The sequence below is a fragment of the Barbus barbus genome (genome assembly GCF_936440315.1).
Source record: "Barbus barbus genome assembly, chromosome: 42".
NCBI classification, from domain to species: domain Eukaryota; kingdom Metazoa; phylum Chordata; class Actinopteri; order Cypriniformes; family Cyprinidae; genus Barbus; species Barbus barbus.
The window spans coordinates 15746101-15764973 of NC_136720.1; the positions used below are offsets into that span (position 1 = coordinate 15746101).

General features: G+C 40.3%; 2 protein-coding genes across 4 annotated transcripts in view; one reads left to right on the plus strand and one right to left on the minus strand.

Moving 5' to 3' along the window:
* Window positions 1-16883, plus strand: part of LOC306861564 (plasma membrane calcium-transporting ATPase 1) — a 46205-nt gene extending 29322 nt beyond the window's left edge. For 2 of the 3 annotated variants that reach the window (XM_079403914.1, XM_079403915.1), the window contains one exon: window positions 14587-16883. In XM_079403914.1, coding sequence (XP_079260040.1) covers window positions 14587-14916 — 330 coding nt within the window. In that variant the 3' untranslated portion in view covers window positions 14917-16883. The remainder of the gene's footprint in view (window positions 1-14586) is intronic. The other variant, XM_079403916.1, reaches the window with a different exon arrangement.
* Window positions 1420-13563, minus strand: LOC306861565 (uncharacterized protein). Its single transcript, XM_079403917.1, has 2 exons — window positions 7792-13563; window positions 1420-4973 (listed from the first exon to the last, which is right to left on the minus strand). The coding sequence occupies exon 1, from the start codon at window positions 11531-11533 to the stop codon at window positions 9224-9226; it is 2310 nt and encodes a 769-aa protein (XP_079260043.1). The 5' UTR covers window positions 11534-13563; the 3' UTR covers window positions 1420-4973; window positions 7792-9223.
* Window positions 16884-18873: the final 1990 nt, after the last annotated feature.

Below are 18873 nucleotides of genomic sequence, written 5' to 3' on the forward strand. Positions count from 1 at the left end.
GGTTCTCATCGACGAAGAGTCGTTGTCTAATCCTGTCTGGTGTGTCTGCAGCCCTGCGCGTGCTCTCCAGGCTCCTAGTCTCCTGCGAGTAAATTTTTTGAGTATACGCCCATGATCACACCGATAACCTGACCAATCGCAGCAAATTGCGATTGGTCTTGTGAATGGGTTTGTGGGACATTTTTAAAGGCTGCGTTCTGGTAAGTATCTGTAGGATCGGACAAGATGATTAACGAGATGTGCTATAGTTCGTCACATTTCCTGTGGCGTCAGTTCACTCATTCCGCGACATTGGCGTTACTGTCTGTACTCAACATGGTTTCCTCTCTCATGCTGTCTCTTATTCTACTCGGTGCCAGTTTTATCATCCTCTTTCTATCTGTCTGTCTTTATTGATGTAACTTTATTTTACAGTGAAGATCTGCAACTGGATGAAAAGCTGGTGGAATCATGTCGTTTCTGTTTGTCTTTCAGCTCGATTTTCTAACCACATCAATATTTCCATCTTTCATCAGGTCCTGGCTGTCCACAAACCCTTTTTCTCTGTTCAGGGCACTTTGTATTCTGTTTGAAACTGTCTCTTGTTGTAGTCTTGCTAATTAAAAGCACATTGGGAAACAGGGTACGACACTGACTGCCGCATATTCCTTAGATTCTGTGAAATGTGTCATGGGCTATACTCAAAGGTTTACCTCTGTTGAAACACAAGGTAGCACTGCTCTGCATGGGTCCAGTTTCTAGACTGTTTGTGAATTTACCTGTGCTGGTTAGCTTAAACTTGCTTGGCTGCTTTAAAGTTTTGCGTCTCAACTTCACAACATAATCAGTGATCGATCCCTTCCCCTCCAATACAAGCATGCCCGAAAATATTAACCTCATGTGTTGAGCTGTGTCCTCTGGGGTTACCTTGGCCTCTCTCTTTTCCTGTCTCTTCTGTTCTCTCTCTCTTTCTCATTTGCATTTTGAAAAATTGGCTTTGTGATTTACAACAGAGAAGACGCCCAAGTTCTTTCTAGTTTATTTCTCAATCCTGAGAAAAGATAATATTTTGTCCCTCGGTCAGAGGATAAGCTCACCGTAACACAAGCATCAGGTTTTCAAGAGTTCGTCCACTCTTTCTCTATCTCTCAGTTGCACGACATCTGACCACTCACACACTCTCTCTCTCTCAAACGGTTTGGTGCGCTAACCTCACTGCTCTCCACTCATCAATTAAAACCAGCCCATTTGGCCTTTGGTTTAACCTGTACTTAAAACAAAAAAAAAACAAAAAAATTTATGTTTCACTTTGTATGCCTGTCGTGTACGTGTGTGCAAACGAGCGGTAGATTTCTGTGAGCGGTGTTGTGGAAAACGTGCTCTCGTCGATGGTCTGGATCTCAGTCGTGCAATTAGAAAGGCTCAAAAACAGCAGAGTTTCAAATGTGAAAGAAAAGACTTTATTATAACAAGACAATAAAGTCGAGAAGCAGCTGTCCCATTGACTGATTCTGATTCTGTGAGTGTTGGTACAGAGTATATATATGTTTCTTATTGCCCATATTTGGTAGTTCCTGTTATTCTCATTGTCTATGTCTGTTTGATTTACCACATTTAATTACTTGTTCACCTTGTCTATTTTTTAATGGTGGCATTCGTCTGTATTCGTCATTTTTAAAAAGTAAAAGTTCTTCTTCTCCTCCCATTGGTTGGCAGTGATCCCAGACAACATACATCACAGTTGGTTACATGTATTTGTCATATTCCTCATATTCTGGAAATCACCCAAAGTTCCCCAGGTTATCCTAAGTTTACTGTACTCCTTGACCGGTGTATACGGCCTATAAAACATCTATACTCAGTATGACCAATAGATGGCACTCTAAGACCATTTATCAGTATTCAGACATCCAGTACAGTAGGATATCACACTTTTGCATAGACTAGTACATGTTTGCATAGAACAGTGCATGAATTACATTTTTAAGCATGTTTTATCATTTTGAATAAGATAATGTTATAGTGAGTAAACAAAAATATACAATATATTCCTCTCTTTGAGACTTTACTAAGTCTCACAATCATGTTCATTACCTAGAGTGCAGTTCCATGAGTCCACCCCTCAGTTTATACCCTCTTTCAGCCAGCGTGCGGCCTCTCATAACCTCTTGTCAGATTGTTTCTTCATGATACCGCACTCCAGAGGAAGCCAGACCCAAACATCTCTCCTCACCTTTGACTAGAGGAGAGTAAAAGAATCTGTCTTCCTATCCAACCATACTTTTCGGGATTAATAATTCAATCATTAATGTGTGTGTAAGCATGTGCACAAAATGTTCAAGCCTTGCCCATGGTTGTCATGGTTATGTAGAATATATGAGTGATTAATAAACACATCTAGAAAATAGATTTAAAACACTGGTTTGTCCCACGCAGCCAGAGGAACTCTAGGCATTTCCGGTAGCCTAGAGCGCTATCTGGTTTTGTTATCCTTCGTTGCCAGAGGAGCTTCCTCTAGCCCTATCTGGTGTTGGAGTAGATGGTGGGTTTTTAAACCCCAGTTGAATCTACTCGTGTTGCTAAGCACTGAGGTGCTCGTCGATCCTTCCTTCTTCCTTTCTGACGACATGTTCCAGTGTATACAGCAATCATTGTTATAATAACTAATGGAATGTTAGTGTAATAGCATAAAAAATAAGTATAGAAAAAATACATATTGATCTCTGAAGGCTGGGCTAAATGAATAAACACTGTTATTGCACTCCTGACTTGGGTCAGACCCTCAATCACCTTTCAGATATCAATTAATCCTTCTTTGTCATTCCCTTTTTCTGGTTGCAATGCCTCATAACATGGACAATGACCTGCTTCAGACCCTTATCGTTCCCTTTTTCTTTCAGCATTCACATTATACATGATTAGTAAATAATTTCGATATAAATGATATAAGGAGTAAATATAAATGATATAAGGAGTAAATGACTTCAGGAAGGGGCATATGCCAAAGGAAAATACATAGTACCCCTATCTCTCTCCCTACACTATCCCACACCTCTAATATATCTACAAAAGTGAAAATAAAGAAGTATAAAAAATTAAAAGGCACCCCTTCCCTACCACTCCGTTGTTCTTTCAGGAAAGGTTTCACAGAATAGTCTCTTCCAGGTCAAAGTCGTCTAGTTCGTCCAGTCCAGGGCCCACAGTGTATCCGTGAGCATATCCAATGTCAACTCCGGTTGGTCTTACTGATATGCTTAGCATCTGTTTGGCTGCAGCACTGGCTAGCATGGATCTGATGAAAGGTATAACACAACAAAACAGTGCAAAAAACACAACAATAGCAATAGCTATTACAATGCCCACCTTAATCAACCACCCTTTCCAAGACCCAAAAATTGAATTTAACCAGTCTCCAATCTGCAGATCTGTTCCAGCATTCAAGGTCACTTCTTCCCTCAGATTTTTCAGTTTATCCATCGCTTGGGTGAACGATCCATCTGGCGCTGTATTATTTGGGATATAGGTACAACAGTCAGAACCAAACATTACACAAACTCCTCCTTTTTCCGCCAACAGCCAATTCAAAGCTTGTCTATTTTGCCATGTCATTTTGCTTGTTGCATCTAATTGTTCTCCAAGAGCACTTAAGGCATCATTGGTGTAATTAATGAACCTCTGCTGATTATAGTAAATGTAATTAATCCATTCAGTGTTTTTGTTGGTGGCTATCCATACAAGTAGAGACTCAAAGCCAGACTTTACCTCATTTCTTGCTTTAAATTTATCTGGTATTCCTCTAGGTTGGCCAATTGCATCTAAGTACACCTTCGGGTCTGGAGCATACGCTCTCTTTGCTCTGCTTACTTGTGATTTGGGGTTCTTTACACTATCTATGTTTCCCTCTATTATTGTTATTCCTTGCATCAATCTTACTCTGGTACAAATACCTTTCCAATCTTTTGGGAGTGTGGTTCGCAATCTTTTTCCTCCACACATCCAATAGTAATCTGCCACTGCTTCTGTTTGATCCATTAGATAATAAATAAAAGGAAAGTGAATTGTAGCTTCTGCACATTTGTCTATTAATCTCACAACTGTCATATTTGTTTTTATAGTTGCGGTAGCATACATTAGACTATGAAACTTAGCTACATGTGGATTTCGAAACATGAATACATCCATATGCCAAATTACCGCACAGTTGCCCCCAAATTCACCCACATCTTGTTTTCCGTTGGTTCTGTTGAAGCATTCATAATCTAATGTGTAGTCAATATCATAGGCTGATGGGATCTCTCTTTTATTTCGAGCAACTCTAATATTCATCTGATTACACTCTTTTCCTATTCTTATTTTGCCAAAATCTCTATAGTAGCCCTTGTTTCCTAGCATAAGTAAGCATTCTGCTGGACAATATGTGGCATTTATAAAACGTATCCCTTTAGCTTTAGTGTCTTTACAATATTGAGCATAATGTTTACCACATTGGATGAAATCATAGGGACTGGGCACTACTGTTAATTTTTCGAGAGGGGATGGAGAACAAAACACACAACTATCCATTCCTGCTACTTTTGCAGTGTATTCTGCCCATTTGAACCACTCATTGTCATGGGCTGCACCTAGCAGTCCTTCTTTCTTTAAAACTGATGTTTTAGCATTGTTTTCATTATCGTTAGCCCTACTTACTGACCCCTTTCTAACATGTCCGTTTGCATAAATACCTGGTTTCTGATCAGTCATTTTAAGAGAATAATTCAGCAATGGTGTTTGGATCAAGCGTGAGGAATTCATCAGGTTGATATCTGGGTTGAACACTAGTTGATGGCTGTGGTTCGAATGGTCTTGTGGATTGCCCCGCGTCTTGGGCAATCTCTGCAGCAGATATATCATCACCAAGATCACGATCAGTTTCACCCTGACTTTCATGTTCCACTTCCGGAGGCTGCACCCCATCTTCAGTCAGTGCTGCGGCTTCTGCGCGCTCTGTTTCCCTGAAATGAGGTTCATCAGTATTACTTTCTTCCCCCTCCCCGTTACTTTCAGGACTCTGCTCTCTTGGAGGGGGCCCTACTTGCTCATTTTCTTCCCCACCTCTCTCTGGACTGTGCTCCCTTGAAGGGAGCTCTACTATCTGTTCTTCTCGTCTTCTGGGTCTCAATCTGGGTACTCTAGTACAATGATTTAAATGATACCAAGTTGTGCTACCTTGCACCTGTACTGCTGTTGGGGTGGCTCTTTCTACAGTGTATGGCCCTTCCCTTCTTGGCTCATTCCATTTCCTTCTAAAGACCCTCAAATATACCTGATCTCCAGGTTGTATAACACTAGGTGTTTCCTCTTCCTCTCTTGGACCTCTATTCTGTTCTTGTGTATGGATGGCTTCATGAATTTTCGTCAGCTGTTTCATATATGCTTTTAACTCCATTTGCAACTGTTCAAGGGGCGGTCCTTCATATGGACCTCTCAAATATGGGACTGGCATTGGTCTACCTGTCAGCATTTCATGTGGGGTCAAGTTTGTTATCCTATTTGTTTGCATACGATAACTCATCAACGCCAGGGGCAGTGCATCTACCCAATTTAATTTTGTATCGGCGCAAATTTTGTTCAATTTCGCCTTGAGAGTCCCATTAATTCGTTCCACTATCCCTTGAGATTGAGGTCTGTAGACGCAACCTAGACGTTGCTTTACCCTTAACTGTTGTATTACTGCCTTTACTGTTCTTTGAATGAATGCTGACCCATTGTCTGAACTAATTTGGGATGGTATTCCAAATCTGGGAATTACTTCTCTGGTCAGAAATTTAATCACTGTTTGAGCCCCTTGGTCTGCTGATGGAACAGCTTCCACCCATCTACTAAATCTGTCAATTATAACCAGTAAATATCTTTTACCTCTGACAGTTCTTATCATATCTGCATAGTCCATTACCAAATGTTTGAATGGCCCTTCTGGGACAGGAATATGACCTACGGGTGCGGTTGTTCCCTTTCTTACATTATTTTGGGCACAGACGTCACACTCAGACAGATACTCATCCACCATTGCTTGTAAATAAGGTGACCAAAATCCTTAGCGTTTTACCTTTCTAATCACTTCCCCCCTCGCGCAATGGTCGAAACCATGCGCGTCAGAGATCAGGATTGTAAGCAATGGTGTGGGAGCTATCATTTGTCCTTCATGTGACCGCCAAAGCCCATTTACGTCTCTTGTCGCTCCTCTCTGTTGCCATACACTGAGTTCATATGGGGTAGCTTGTTGCTGCATCCGTGCTACATCTGCTAATTGAGGCTGAGGTTGAATTAGAATGGACGGAGCCATTATTGCTGTAGTGCAGCCAGATGCTTGTCTAGCATATTTATCTGCTTCATTATTGCCCCTAATCACAAAGTCATTACCCTTCTTGTGTGCTTGGCATTTAACGATGGCCAATCTCTTTGGATGCATCATAGCTGTTATTAAATCAATTATCTGATCACCATGTTGTACTGGTGTACCATCACTTTTCTTAAATCCCCTTTGCTTCCAAACTGCTCCAAAAAGATGACATACACCATGAGCATACGCAGAATCAGTATAAATATTTGCTGATATGCCTTTAGCTAATTTACAGGCTTCAGTAAGAGCTTTCAACTCTGCCAGTTGTGCTGAGCATGGTTGTTCACAATGCTGCACCACCACTGGAATAAAGTCATCACTGTCACATCTAACAATTGCAAATCCTGCGTGATTACCCAAATGGTCTCTGAAGCATGATCCATCTACAAAGTAATCAACCTGTGCCTCAGAGATGGGTGTTGATTCTAAATCTGGTCTTAATCTGGTGAATGCTAAGGAGTCAGCTACACATTCGTGAGGTATTCCCTCATCTTGCAAAGGTATGTGATTGGCTGGATTGACTATTGTGCATCTCCTTATCGTTATATCTGGAAAGGTCAATAATGTTGAATATGCCAGACACCTAGAAGGGGTAAGAACGAATTTACCCTGTTCCCACAATTCCACTATCTTATGATGTGCATATATTATGACTGGATAACCCATAGTTATTGTAGAGGCTTTTTCATATGCAAAGTACACTGCTGCTAATCCTTGTTGATAGCATGGCGGGTATCCTTCAGCCACACTGTCTAATTTTGTGCTGTAGTAGGCAATTGGTTGTTTTTTCCTTCCACTACAAGTCTCTTGCATAAGTACTGCAGATGCATAGCCATCTTTTCTATTTGCAACATACAAATGAAATACTTGGTCATATGCTGGTGTTGCTAATGCAGGTGCAGACTGCAATTCTCTTTTTAATGATTCAAATGCTATTAATGCATCTGTTGTCCATGTCAGTGGTGCCCTAAGATTTTGATGACCCACTTGTTTCATTAAGGCTCTTAACGGGGCTGTTTTAATGGCATAGTCTTCAATCCAATCTGAACTAAAACCTGTCATTCCTAGAAAAGTCATCATCTGCCCTACTGTTTGAGGTTGGGGTACTTTGCTAATGCCCTCTAATTGACTGGGTGATATTGCTTTCATCCCATGTGATATTGTTCGTCCTAAGTACTCAACCTGTGGCAGGCAATATTGGAGCTTGTCTTTGGAAACCTTATGTCCCCCCTCTGCTAATTTAGTAAGCACTTTAATTGAGTCCTGATGACACTGTTCCAGAGTTGCAGAAGCAAGAAGCAAATCATCTACATACTGTATTAGGGTACTATCTAACCTGAGGTCCTCTAGATCTGTTTTTAATACCTGATTAAAAATGTGGGGCGAGTGCTTGAAGCCCTGGGGCATTCGAGTATAACTTAATTTTTTACCTTGATAGGTGAACGCAAACAATGGTCTGCTTTCCTCTGACAGGGGAACACTGAAAAAGGCAGAACACAGATCAATCACAGTGTAATAGTTAGCAGTAGATGGAACATTGGTTAGCAGCGTATGCGGATTTGGAACCTCCGCAGGCCAGTCCTCCACAATCTCATTTACTGCTCTCAGGTCATGCACCAGACGCCATTTGGATTTATCTGCTTTAGCTACTGGCAATATTGGAGTGTTGCTAGGACTATTGATTTCAATTAGCACTCCTGCTGTCATTAACCCCTCGATTGTCTTTTTTATTCCTTCTACAGCTTCTGGTTTCAAGGGGTATTGTTTTTTCCTAGGTACTGTAGCTCCAGGTCTAAGTATTATTCTAACCGGGTTAGCTGACTTTACTAGCCCTACATCAGTTTCATGTTGTGACCATAATTCTGATGGCACTTGCCTCTCCATTTCTCTTATTAATTCAGTCTGTTTTGTTTGATGTTCCTCAACTTTTGGTTTGCTTTTTGTATTTACAATCATTCTAGGAACTCCCATCATTGGAGTTGCACATAAAATCTTAAGATACTGGTCATCTGTTGATTGAAATATTAGAGGATTTTCTGTAACTTCCCATTTACTTTTTTCTGCTTTTTTCATCATGGGGCCTAAGTCTTTGGACACACAGTCTTTATTCACATACAGAGTAACATGGGGAACTGAGTTAGGCACATCAAACCACTCATCAATGAATTCTTCTCTATCTACCTGCAGAGCTGCACCTTTTGGTCCTATCACTATATATTGTGACATCATGGGGATAGTTAGTTCCTTTGTGTCTTTTAGCCACCTTTTTTCAAATTCTGGGTTTTTGCTTTCATCATACTTCATAGTACAATGAAATTCAGTTTTTGGTAGACTTGGTTCACAAAGTTGTTCTCTTATGTATCTTCCCCATTTGCTAAGTGTTTTTTCTACGTCTTCATACAAATCCCCTAACCAATACATATTAGCACATGGCTCTTGTGTTTGTTGTACGTCTGTCAAATTCATTTGTCTCACTGCTCTATCATTTATATAAATTCCATCTGGAGTACACCATATTTGCATTTTCAATTTACATATAGCATCCCTCCCTAACAGGTTGACAGGTGTATGTTCTGAAACTAAAATTGGTAATCTTATTTCTGTGTCTTCTAAGCTTATGCTTACAGGGGTCGTCATAGGAAGTAGCTGAGTCACTCCCGAGAATCCTACTGTCTTTATATATTTTCCAGACATGGGGAGGTGCGAGGCATATCTTGGATTCAAGCACGAGTACGATGCCCCTGTATCAAGCATAAGAGTTATTGGTTTTCCTTCAATATTAACTCGCAACATTGGTTCTTGATCGGCATCCGAAGATATCATTGGAAGTTGGTTCCTCCCCTCAGGATTCTCTGGGCAGCCCTAGTAACCTTGATTAGGACCACGCCACGGGTTGACAGGTCCTTGAGCTCGGGTCTGTATTGGTTGTTGTTCATAACCAACCCCTGTTGTCATCAGTTGGTCTTGCATCCAAGGATTGGAGGGACAGTCTCTCTTAAGATGTCCAGGCTGATTGCATCCCCAGCATATTCCTGGTCTCTGTTGATTGTTGTTAAATCTGCCTCTACCACGACCTCCTTGTTGCGGTCTGTTCCAATTCCTGTTGTTTGTTTGCTCTGGCTTGAGATATATTACCACTGGTTGCTGTCCTTGTGGTGCATTCCCTGGTCCAGCAGGTGGCACCTGTGTTGTCACAATCTGATTTGCTGGTGAAGCCACATTCATTGGTGCTGGTGGATTAACTGGCACTGAAGTGTTGACAGGTGCCATAACAGCTGAGGAGTCTTCCTTTTGCACTGCGAGGATCCTTTTCTTTTTGTTCAGGAGCTCTTCAAGTTGCATTTGGGTCAGCTTTCTTTGTAGTTCTTTTTCTTGATTTTTCATCTTCAGTTCTTGCTTTCTGTATTGTTCCACAGCATGAACCACATGGTCTCTGAATTCTTTGTGTGATTTTGAATTCAGACCTACCACATCTTCCAGCTTCAGCTTTACTGATGCAGGCATGGCTTCCACAATTGCAGTCCTGAAGAGTGCTGTCAGTACTCTGTCTTGTTCAGGATCTCTTTCCAGTTCTTCTTTCCATCGTCTCAGTTGTTTCTGTATGTAGGTGGTAGGATTTTCTATTTCTCCCATTGGCTCTCCCTTCAGGCAGCTTGGGTCAGTTTGCATTGGGTACTCAGCTCTCAGCACCCTCCAAATATCACGTCGATGTTTGTCAAAGGAGGTTCCATCTGCTTCAGGTCTGTCCACTGCATGCAGAAGGCCAGACTGCTTTAGGATGTCATTCATCTTGGAGGCTCCTAGGCACTTTACAAGCAATGCTTTGATGTCACCAAGTGCCAACAGCTTTCCAGTTGTTTCTTCTTCCACTGTTTTGATCCATTTTCCAGCTCCTTCATGAATATCTGGGAGACGGGACACTAGAGAGTCCAAATCTTGACTTGCCCAAGGTATATATTGAGCATGCCCTTGCTTGATGAGAATTGGGCACTGATGTCTTGATTCACCATCCTTGGCTTCTTCTGTTGTTCTTGTTGGAGATCTCATCGTCCGTGCTGATCTGTCTTCATTTCTTTGCCTTTGCACTTGATGCTGATCTTTCAGTGGCTCTATGTCCTGTAAGGTCAGTATCCCTTCAACTTGTTTGTACTGTTTTCGCTGAACTGGGTAACGCAGACTTGAATGAGGCTGCTTTGACTGAAGATGCAATAATTCATTTGCTTCTTGTTGTAATGATCTCTCTACCTGCTCATATTCTTCTCTTGTCATGTTAATAGCTTGCTTGATTTTCTCTCTTGTCCTGTTGCATCTTTCCTCCATCTCAGCCAGTTCTTCCTGTATTGAGTCAGCAGAGGGCGCTCCTTCCTCAGATGATCTTTCTGACTCACTCCCCTCACTTCTCTCACTGCCGCCACCTGCTGCTGTTTCGCGCTTATAACGCTCTTCCATCTCCTTTAACATTGATTCAAGCTCATGACGTGTGGGAGGTGCTCCTGATTTATTTTTCTTCTTGTGGGCTCCAGCCCCCCTTCCTTCAATTCTTGGCTCTTCTTTGTAGATTGCTGCTTTCTCTCTCTCTCTCGGCTGTGGTGCTGGTGTAGATGTCCACTGCCCCTCCTCCTGTAGCTCCAGCCTTTCCTCCTGTGGCTCCAGCCCCTCCTTCACGACCCTGCAAGCATATTCTTTCTCCCTACTTTCTAATGACAATGATTCTGGGCAGCTCTGCGCTTCTATCTCTTCGTCTGAGCTTGTTTCATGTACATACCCCTCAAATTCTATGGGTCCTTTTATATCTATTTTTCCCTGTATGATTGGCATCTGATTGACGGCCTGGTCACAGCAAGGAGCATATGGAGGTGGTCTTTCTTCTTTTACTTCACCCGTTTTGTTTCCCCTTTCCAATTTCCATAATTTAATCCCATATTGCTTGAATAAATTCAACACCCCTAATTCTTGTTCCCTCTTGTCATTTCGTTTTCTAGATTTGTCATTGGTCTTGTGATTTTTAATCAGTACTTCCATCTCTCTACACATAGCCACATTAAATGTTCCCTCTACCGGCCACTTGGTGGCCAATTTCTTTGTTCTTTTTGCCCATTTTTTCGAGAGTCCCCCTATATTTTCTTTACATGCTGGATTTTCAGAGGCCAATAATTCTACTGGACTAGACATTATAAAATTTTTCCCTATCAATTTATTTAGCAAATAGTTTTTATCTAATTATTTCTCTGTTTATTAGGTGATTTTACCTCTATAATCCCAGTGGTTTAAAACTTAATAGCTAATTCTTCACCAAGCTCATCAGACGAGGATCACTAAAAGTATCCGACCCCTGATTACACCTGGACTTGTACTGGGCTGAGGACTTTATCACCTTTTTTAAGAAATCTGGTTAGTGTATCTCAAATATTTTAGAATAATCACAATGTGTTTTCTGGTTAATAACTTAAAAGGTAACCCAAAGCCCTTTGTTTCTTTTATCCGAAGATTAGCTTTTGTCCAAATGATGTGTTCCCCCAAGCTGAAAGCTTCAAAACTCCACAGTCTCCTCTCATGAAATTTGCGACCTGTTGCTGTCAATCCTCCTGTCCAAATTGAGTAATTAAGAGATGGCATTAATTCTATACAAAATTCTTTTATCCTAATTATATTGATATTCAATTCATTTCTTGTGCACCACATCGGATACAGAGGTTCCATATAGTCAATCAATAAGCTTCTTTCCGGCATTGTTAAAATTTTTCTACCTCTTTTTCCCCTTTTCTTTTTTCCCTTTATTTCCCCCTCTGCCATCCTTCCTTTTTCTTATCTTTTTCTAATTTAATTGAGTATTGTTTTTAGCAATTTGCACTGAGATGAATCCGATCTTTCCTGATCTCCGTGAATCTCCACCCTCACGTGACGTATGAACTGAGGCTGTAACTTCTGCTCAATCGTCACTAGTAGGCGCCTCAGAGTTCTGCCAGTCACAAAGAGAGGCTGCGCACTTCCTATCTCTGGTGACTCAAACAACACTCTGGACGTCCAAATCACTTCTCTCGTCTCAGCTTCCACTCTGAGATGGATGTTATCTAGAATTGTAGCTCCTTTTTCGAGCACTGGCCAGGGTGCCCAATTATTTTTAATATACGGTGCTACAACTGGTTCAACTGGGATGTCAATTGCATTTGACTCAGCTCCCATCCAAGGAAGAGCTGCATCCCAAAGTCTAAACAAATTGTATTTCAATCGCCGAATCGTTATATGTTTCATTACCACATCTTGCCAATTTATTCCTGGCCATTCAGCTGATTTTTCTCCCAAATTTGTAATCTTAATCAATTTTCTGAAAAAGATATTTTTCTTGTATTCTGTCAATTTCTGTTCATGCCCATAGAGATCAATAAAGCTGGATTCCAACCAAAAATGATTGCGAATACCTTGTGTCTGTACCAATACTGCCTGAAACTGATTTTCTTGTTCAGTGTCAGGGTCATTCAAATCGATGTGTTTTATTTTTTCTGTCCGCTTCATGTCTCCGTATGGGCAAACTCAGAATAACAGAATCTCTCTCTCCCTCTCCTTCCTTTTCGCACACACACACACACACACTGCTCGAGCACTTCACACACACACACTCTTTATCAGTCCACACACACAGAAAGCCTCAGCCCCCACCCTCGCGGGTCCCCTCTTCTCTCCCTGGCGCAACAATGGGAAGACAGGCGCTCAGATTGCCTTTTTCAATTCTTTTTCTTTTTATCAACAATTTAGTTTCACAATTTGGATCACAGCGTCGACACTGTGGAGAATGCCCAAACAAACGACACAACCAATTTTTTGGGGTGTTTCTAGTTCTTTCAATTTTCAATAATCCGTTAAAATATTCCATTCAATACAATATGATCTTTTTCAAATCTTAACGTGATTTTCTTCTGCAGTTTTATCAAATAACCGTGCACTTTTACTTTTAGACAAACATATATTACTCAAGTGTACCAACACTTACATATAACATATAACATATAACGAACAAAGACTAACGGTTTCGTTTCGAAACGATCTGCCCGAGCAGTCACCCTCTGTCCCAGGGCCGGTAACCGCAGATCCACGCCTCTCACTTAGGCGTTTGCCGGCATTCAGCGTCCCTCTTAACTAGACGCTCACACTTCTAGCCCTTCTTCACTAGGCTTTTTCACTACTACTTTATTTTGGCACCATCTGTGCTCTTTTAACTAATGGGCATATCCTTTAACACTTGAAACTCATCAATCCATATGCACCTTTTTACATTTAAATAATTTTACGTCCGTTAGCTGGTGAGGCCCTGTCCCAAAACACCGCCACAGGCTCAACCCTTAGTCAACCAGCAAACAATCTCCTTATATCCAAATATATAAGCAAAACTTGCTTACCTTGAGGCCTCGTAATTTCGGATTGTTTGCGTGTTAACCCAGGTCCCTCGCCTGCAACGGCCCTTCAAGACGCCGGAGCCTCAATCCAGTCCCATCTGGGGTGCCACTTTTATGTTGTGGAAAACGTGCTCTCGTCGATGGTCTGGATCTCAGTCGTGCAATTAGAAAGGCTCAAAAACAGCAGAGTTTCAAATGTGAAAGAAAAGACTTTATTATAACAAGACAATAAAGTCGAGAAGCAGCTGTCCCATTGACTGATTCTGATTCTGTGAGTGTTGGTACAGAGTATATATATGTTTCTTATTGCCCATATTTGGTAGTTCCTGTTATTCTCATTGTCTATGTCTGTTTGATTTACCACATTTAATTACTTGTTCACCTTGTCTATTTTTTAATGGTGGCATTCGTCTGTATTCGTCATTTTTAAAAAGTAAAAGTTCTTCTTCTCCTCCCATTGGTTGGCAGTGATCCCAGACAACATACATCACAGTTGGTTACATGTATTTGTCATATTCCTCATATTCTGGAAATCACCCAAAGTTCCCCAGGTTATCCTAAGTTTACTGTACTCCTTGACCGGTGTATACGGCCTATAAAACATCTATACTCAGTATGACCAATAGATGGCACTCTAAGACCATTTATCAGTATTCAGACATCCAGTACAGTAGGATATCACACTTTTGCATAGACTAGTACATGTTTGCATAGAACAGTGCATGAATTACATTTTTAAGCATGTTTTATCATTTTGAATAAGATAATGTTATAGTGAGTAAACAAAAATATACAATAGCGGCAAGGCTGACTTTGCATCCCATTCTTCCACAGATCCGAGTGGTGAATGCATTCCGCAGCTCGCTATCGCCCTATGAGGGCTTTGAGAAGCCAGAGTCTCGCACCTCCATCCACAACTTCATGACCCATCCAGAGTTCCGGATAGAGGACTCGGAGCCCCACATCCCCCTCATCGATGACACTGACGCGGAGGATGACGCCCCCACTAAGAGAAACGCCACACCCACGCCTCCTCCCCCACCCTCACCCAATCAGAACAATAATGCCGTAGACAGCGGCATCCACCTCTTCCTGGATCCCAGCAAGCCAGCCACACCCTCAGCTCCCGGGAGCCCCATGCACAGCCTAGAGACGTCCCTTTGATCAGCTCTGCCCCTCAGTACAACACACAACACCTGCTCGTCTCCACAGAGACTAAAGCCTGGGGAACTCATTGGATGAGGGGGCGGAGCCAAGGAGCTCTCGGGAGCTTAGCTCTTAGCTTTTGCTTCTCTTTATCTGGATGGTGTTGTACGTGTTTTTTTTGTCCTTTGCTTATTCAAACACTGATTTCTGCATAATTTGGCTGTTAATATTTTGAATTATTTATGTTTTTGTTTTGGAAGACAGGTCTGTTTACAAAGTTTGTAGATACTTTTTTTCTTCTGTTCGTTGGTGGAGCTTCCTGATGCAGAGAAATGGGGACAATTGAAATAAGAGAAATATTTCAGATACTGCTGTATTTTCAGGAAAAAAAGGGTGTTTCTATGGAAACCAAACTATTTTTGCCTGCAAGTTTTGTTAGTTATATATTTGTAGATACATAGAACCTTCAAGCCAAATAGATAACACTAAGGCTTGTATAGCAGTGAGCAGAGGTATTGAGGTCCATGGGAGGTTTTTTTCATTGGACGGGTGAGAGGAGGGAGCCGTAGACGAGGATCTCGGTCCATAAATCTCCTCTCATACTTACTACTTCACCCCTTAAAGTCATCGTTGGGTTTATTTTTAAGTTCCAAGAGTTCAGAGTTTCAAGTCTCAATCTCGTTTGGAAGTTGAGTATCTGAAATGGCTGGAGCTGGGGTCTTCACGCTTTTAATGGTGTGATTTTTGAAGTGGAGGCCGCACCAGGTCCGCCTTTAAAGAATGAATGCATCTGTTATTTAACTTTAAATTTGAAATGGTCCACAGTCAGTTCATTGACATCAAGACATTAAGTTCCTGCCAATGTATCATAAATTTGTTTACTCAGGCTGAAAAAAACAACTAGCAGACTGAATTGAAAATGATGCAATGATTAAAAAGAAAGCATTTTAACTTAAGATTGTCTTTTAGGTAGTAAATTGCTGTCTCAGTTAAAAGGAAAAATAAAAGAAGGAAAATGAGTAAATTGCTTTTGAAAATGTTGCTTTTTTTTATTTTATTGAAAAAAAAAAAAATTTCTCAAGAGTTTTGTTTGTTGATCATATGACAAATGATCAAGTTTGTACTTTATATTTTCCTTCATATTCCATAAAGATTGTTGTCAGTTAAAAAACAATATTGATGCAGTTGTTTGTAGAATATATTTAAGACCTGAAATACTGGAAACGCAAGGAATCAACATGCATATAACACTGGCATCGCAGCACAGGGTACTTTATTTCAGATTCCCAAGGAACATTTTGATACAGACCATATAAATAAATTGTATTTTTATGCAGAAATGACAACATCTCAACCTGCTGAACCAGACCTACAGGGATTTTACATAAATTATATTCATGGGGGGTGGGCACTCTTTAAACAAGGGTCGTGATTGGTTCTCCAAGTAATATTACTCAGGGTGGCTTATAGCATGAAACTTATGGTCGAAATACTAACATGTTTTTTGTAATGTTTAGGAGTAGATTTATTTTTTGGCAGCAGGGTTCCAGTTCAGACTGTTGCTTCTCTCCACTCGTTGGTTCATTAAGGGTGTAATAAAGGAGAAGAAAGGAAGAAAAACAGGAGAAAGGGATTTGCATTTCTTCAGTCATCGCAACTGCACATTTTGTTGTTTTTTTTGAATAAGTTATTTCGTTTTTCATGTTTATTAAATAAAAAAAACTGCTTAAGTTTGCAATTTAGAGCAGATATTCAAAGAATCCATAACTTTTTTTTTCTATAGCGTCTTCCTATAATGGGAATGAATGTTTATCCATCTGTTTTAAGGATTTTATTTAATTTTTTTTTTTTTTAAATCTTAAAGTTTGGAAATAAGAGAACATGTCTGTTTATCTTGCGCAATGTAAATGGATATCGTGATTTAACATTTTAAACTTGTCGAGTATCGTGTATGGTTTTTAAGAATAAAAATTGATATTTAGCGTAACCTGAGGGCCATGTTTTCCTTCATGTTCAGCACACTTTAGATTTAATAATACATGCAAGATTTTTCTTATACAAAAGCATACTAAAAATAGTCCATGCAGCTATTACAATTCTAAAGGAGCCAAACGATGTATGTGATAAAGACACAATTAAGTAATCACTGGTTCAAAAAGAACCAACTGAACAGAACAACTCAAGCATAATCCAGTGGTCAAGTTTCTGAGTTGATTAGTGCTTTTCAAAAGTATGGTTTTGAAAACAGCTGCCACATAATCAATCAGGCTTCACATTCTTCATATGGCAGGCCAAAATATATCTCCAGGTTTAATGTATAGATGTTATAGGAAAAGTCAAGTGTCATGTAAAGACCACATGCAGACACTAGTCAAAATAGAAGTTGCATTCAGTAACAATGCAAAACCTTGCAAATTGTATACATGGGTATATTTATTTACATTATGCTATTTATTATAGATAATGCAATGTCTATATCTACTGTAGATTACTAACATTTCAAATATAGTGACTTCAAAATGAAAAGAAAAAGGACCTTAATAAAGTTTCATTTACAAGCCAACAACACATTGAAATGTTACAAGCATTACCTTATGAACAGATGTCCATCATTACAGTGTCTGTTCACATACTCCAAACACATCTTTAATTCTGTAGGGTAAAGACGACATTTAAAGAATTAAACTGAATAAGTTTACAGATGAGTCATGTGACAAATGTTTCCTGCACTTTATCACAGCGTGTCTGTTTGTGCATGGCTGGAACGAGTGCTGCTGAGTGACATGATTCTGTTACTGAGCTGTCATCTGCAGGTACAAAGTCATTAAAACAGTCTGCACGTGCTGTGATGACTGTCATGTTATCAAGGTGTCAGACTGAACCTGAAGCCTAGTGCAGCAGATGGGAAGATGCACCTCAGTTTCACTTCATATTTTAGTGCCAAGCGTCACGCATACGTTAACATTTTCATACCATTTTTTATGATTGCTTAGGCACGAATTTAAAAACAAGGCTCATTTTGTCAAAACACTACACACAGTTCACACATCTACACACACAAGTAGCAGAACATCTCAGATCGTTTGCAAAATGAAACACTTCATTCAAAACTTTACAATAATTTAACAAAACCAAGTTTCGGTACTGTATGATACACAGTCGGATTCTGTTAGAACCACTTACACACTGCTGTACTCAATCTTAAACACTTGTTACCTTTCTAATGATACAGTCTGGGTTTGATTTTTTTTTTTTTTTTTTTGAGATATTGTTAAAGAACATGAATTCTTTACCCCATTCTGCGTGATTGCAGCATATATTGTGATGTTACCACCATGTTGATCCAGGACATTCAAAATAGCTCTGTGGCCAAAGATGTGGCCTCTTCCTCTTCCTCTTCCTGCAGCACTGCCTGGTTGAAGACAAAAATTCACCTGTTGCCTTTTTATAGTGCTTACACCTTGGTTGTTGCGTTTACAGTTAAGGACCTAAGTCTCTGCACACCTGATGGCCGTGTTTGATCAGCTGGTTCATATGTGTAGTATTTTGGAATGCAGTGCCTTAAAATTGCACAGAAGTGACAACATGTTAGATTTCTGTGTCTAATGTTGAGTGTCTTGCAAAACAATGTGTGTAGTGTTTTGCAAAAAGTGTGAGGCTGAGAATGTGCTTATGGTTGTGCAGATTTGGGCTAAAGTTTAGCTGTGTCAGGTTTCACTAATTATGTGTTATTTTTAGTGTGTAAGCAATTGTAAAAAAATGTAAACGTCTATGAGGCAGATGATAAACAGCTCCCTTTTTGTGGGAGCTCCCTTTCGTCAGCTCCCTTTTGTGGCCATTGAGTGATCATGAAATGACAAACTGAAGTTATAGGTGTTGTTGGTGAGATGGCCAAGATTTAAATGTGACATATTTTACAACAAAGCTATATTTTTGTCAGGGTCTCGACCAAAAGCGCAACATGGATCTAGTATA

Excerpts from the sequence above, each read along its gene's own strand:
- LOC306861565 (XM_079403917.1), bottom strand. The coding sequence starts at position 11,533 with ATGTCTAGTCCAGTAGAATTATTGGCCTCTGAAAATCCAGCATGTAAA.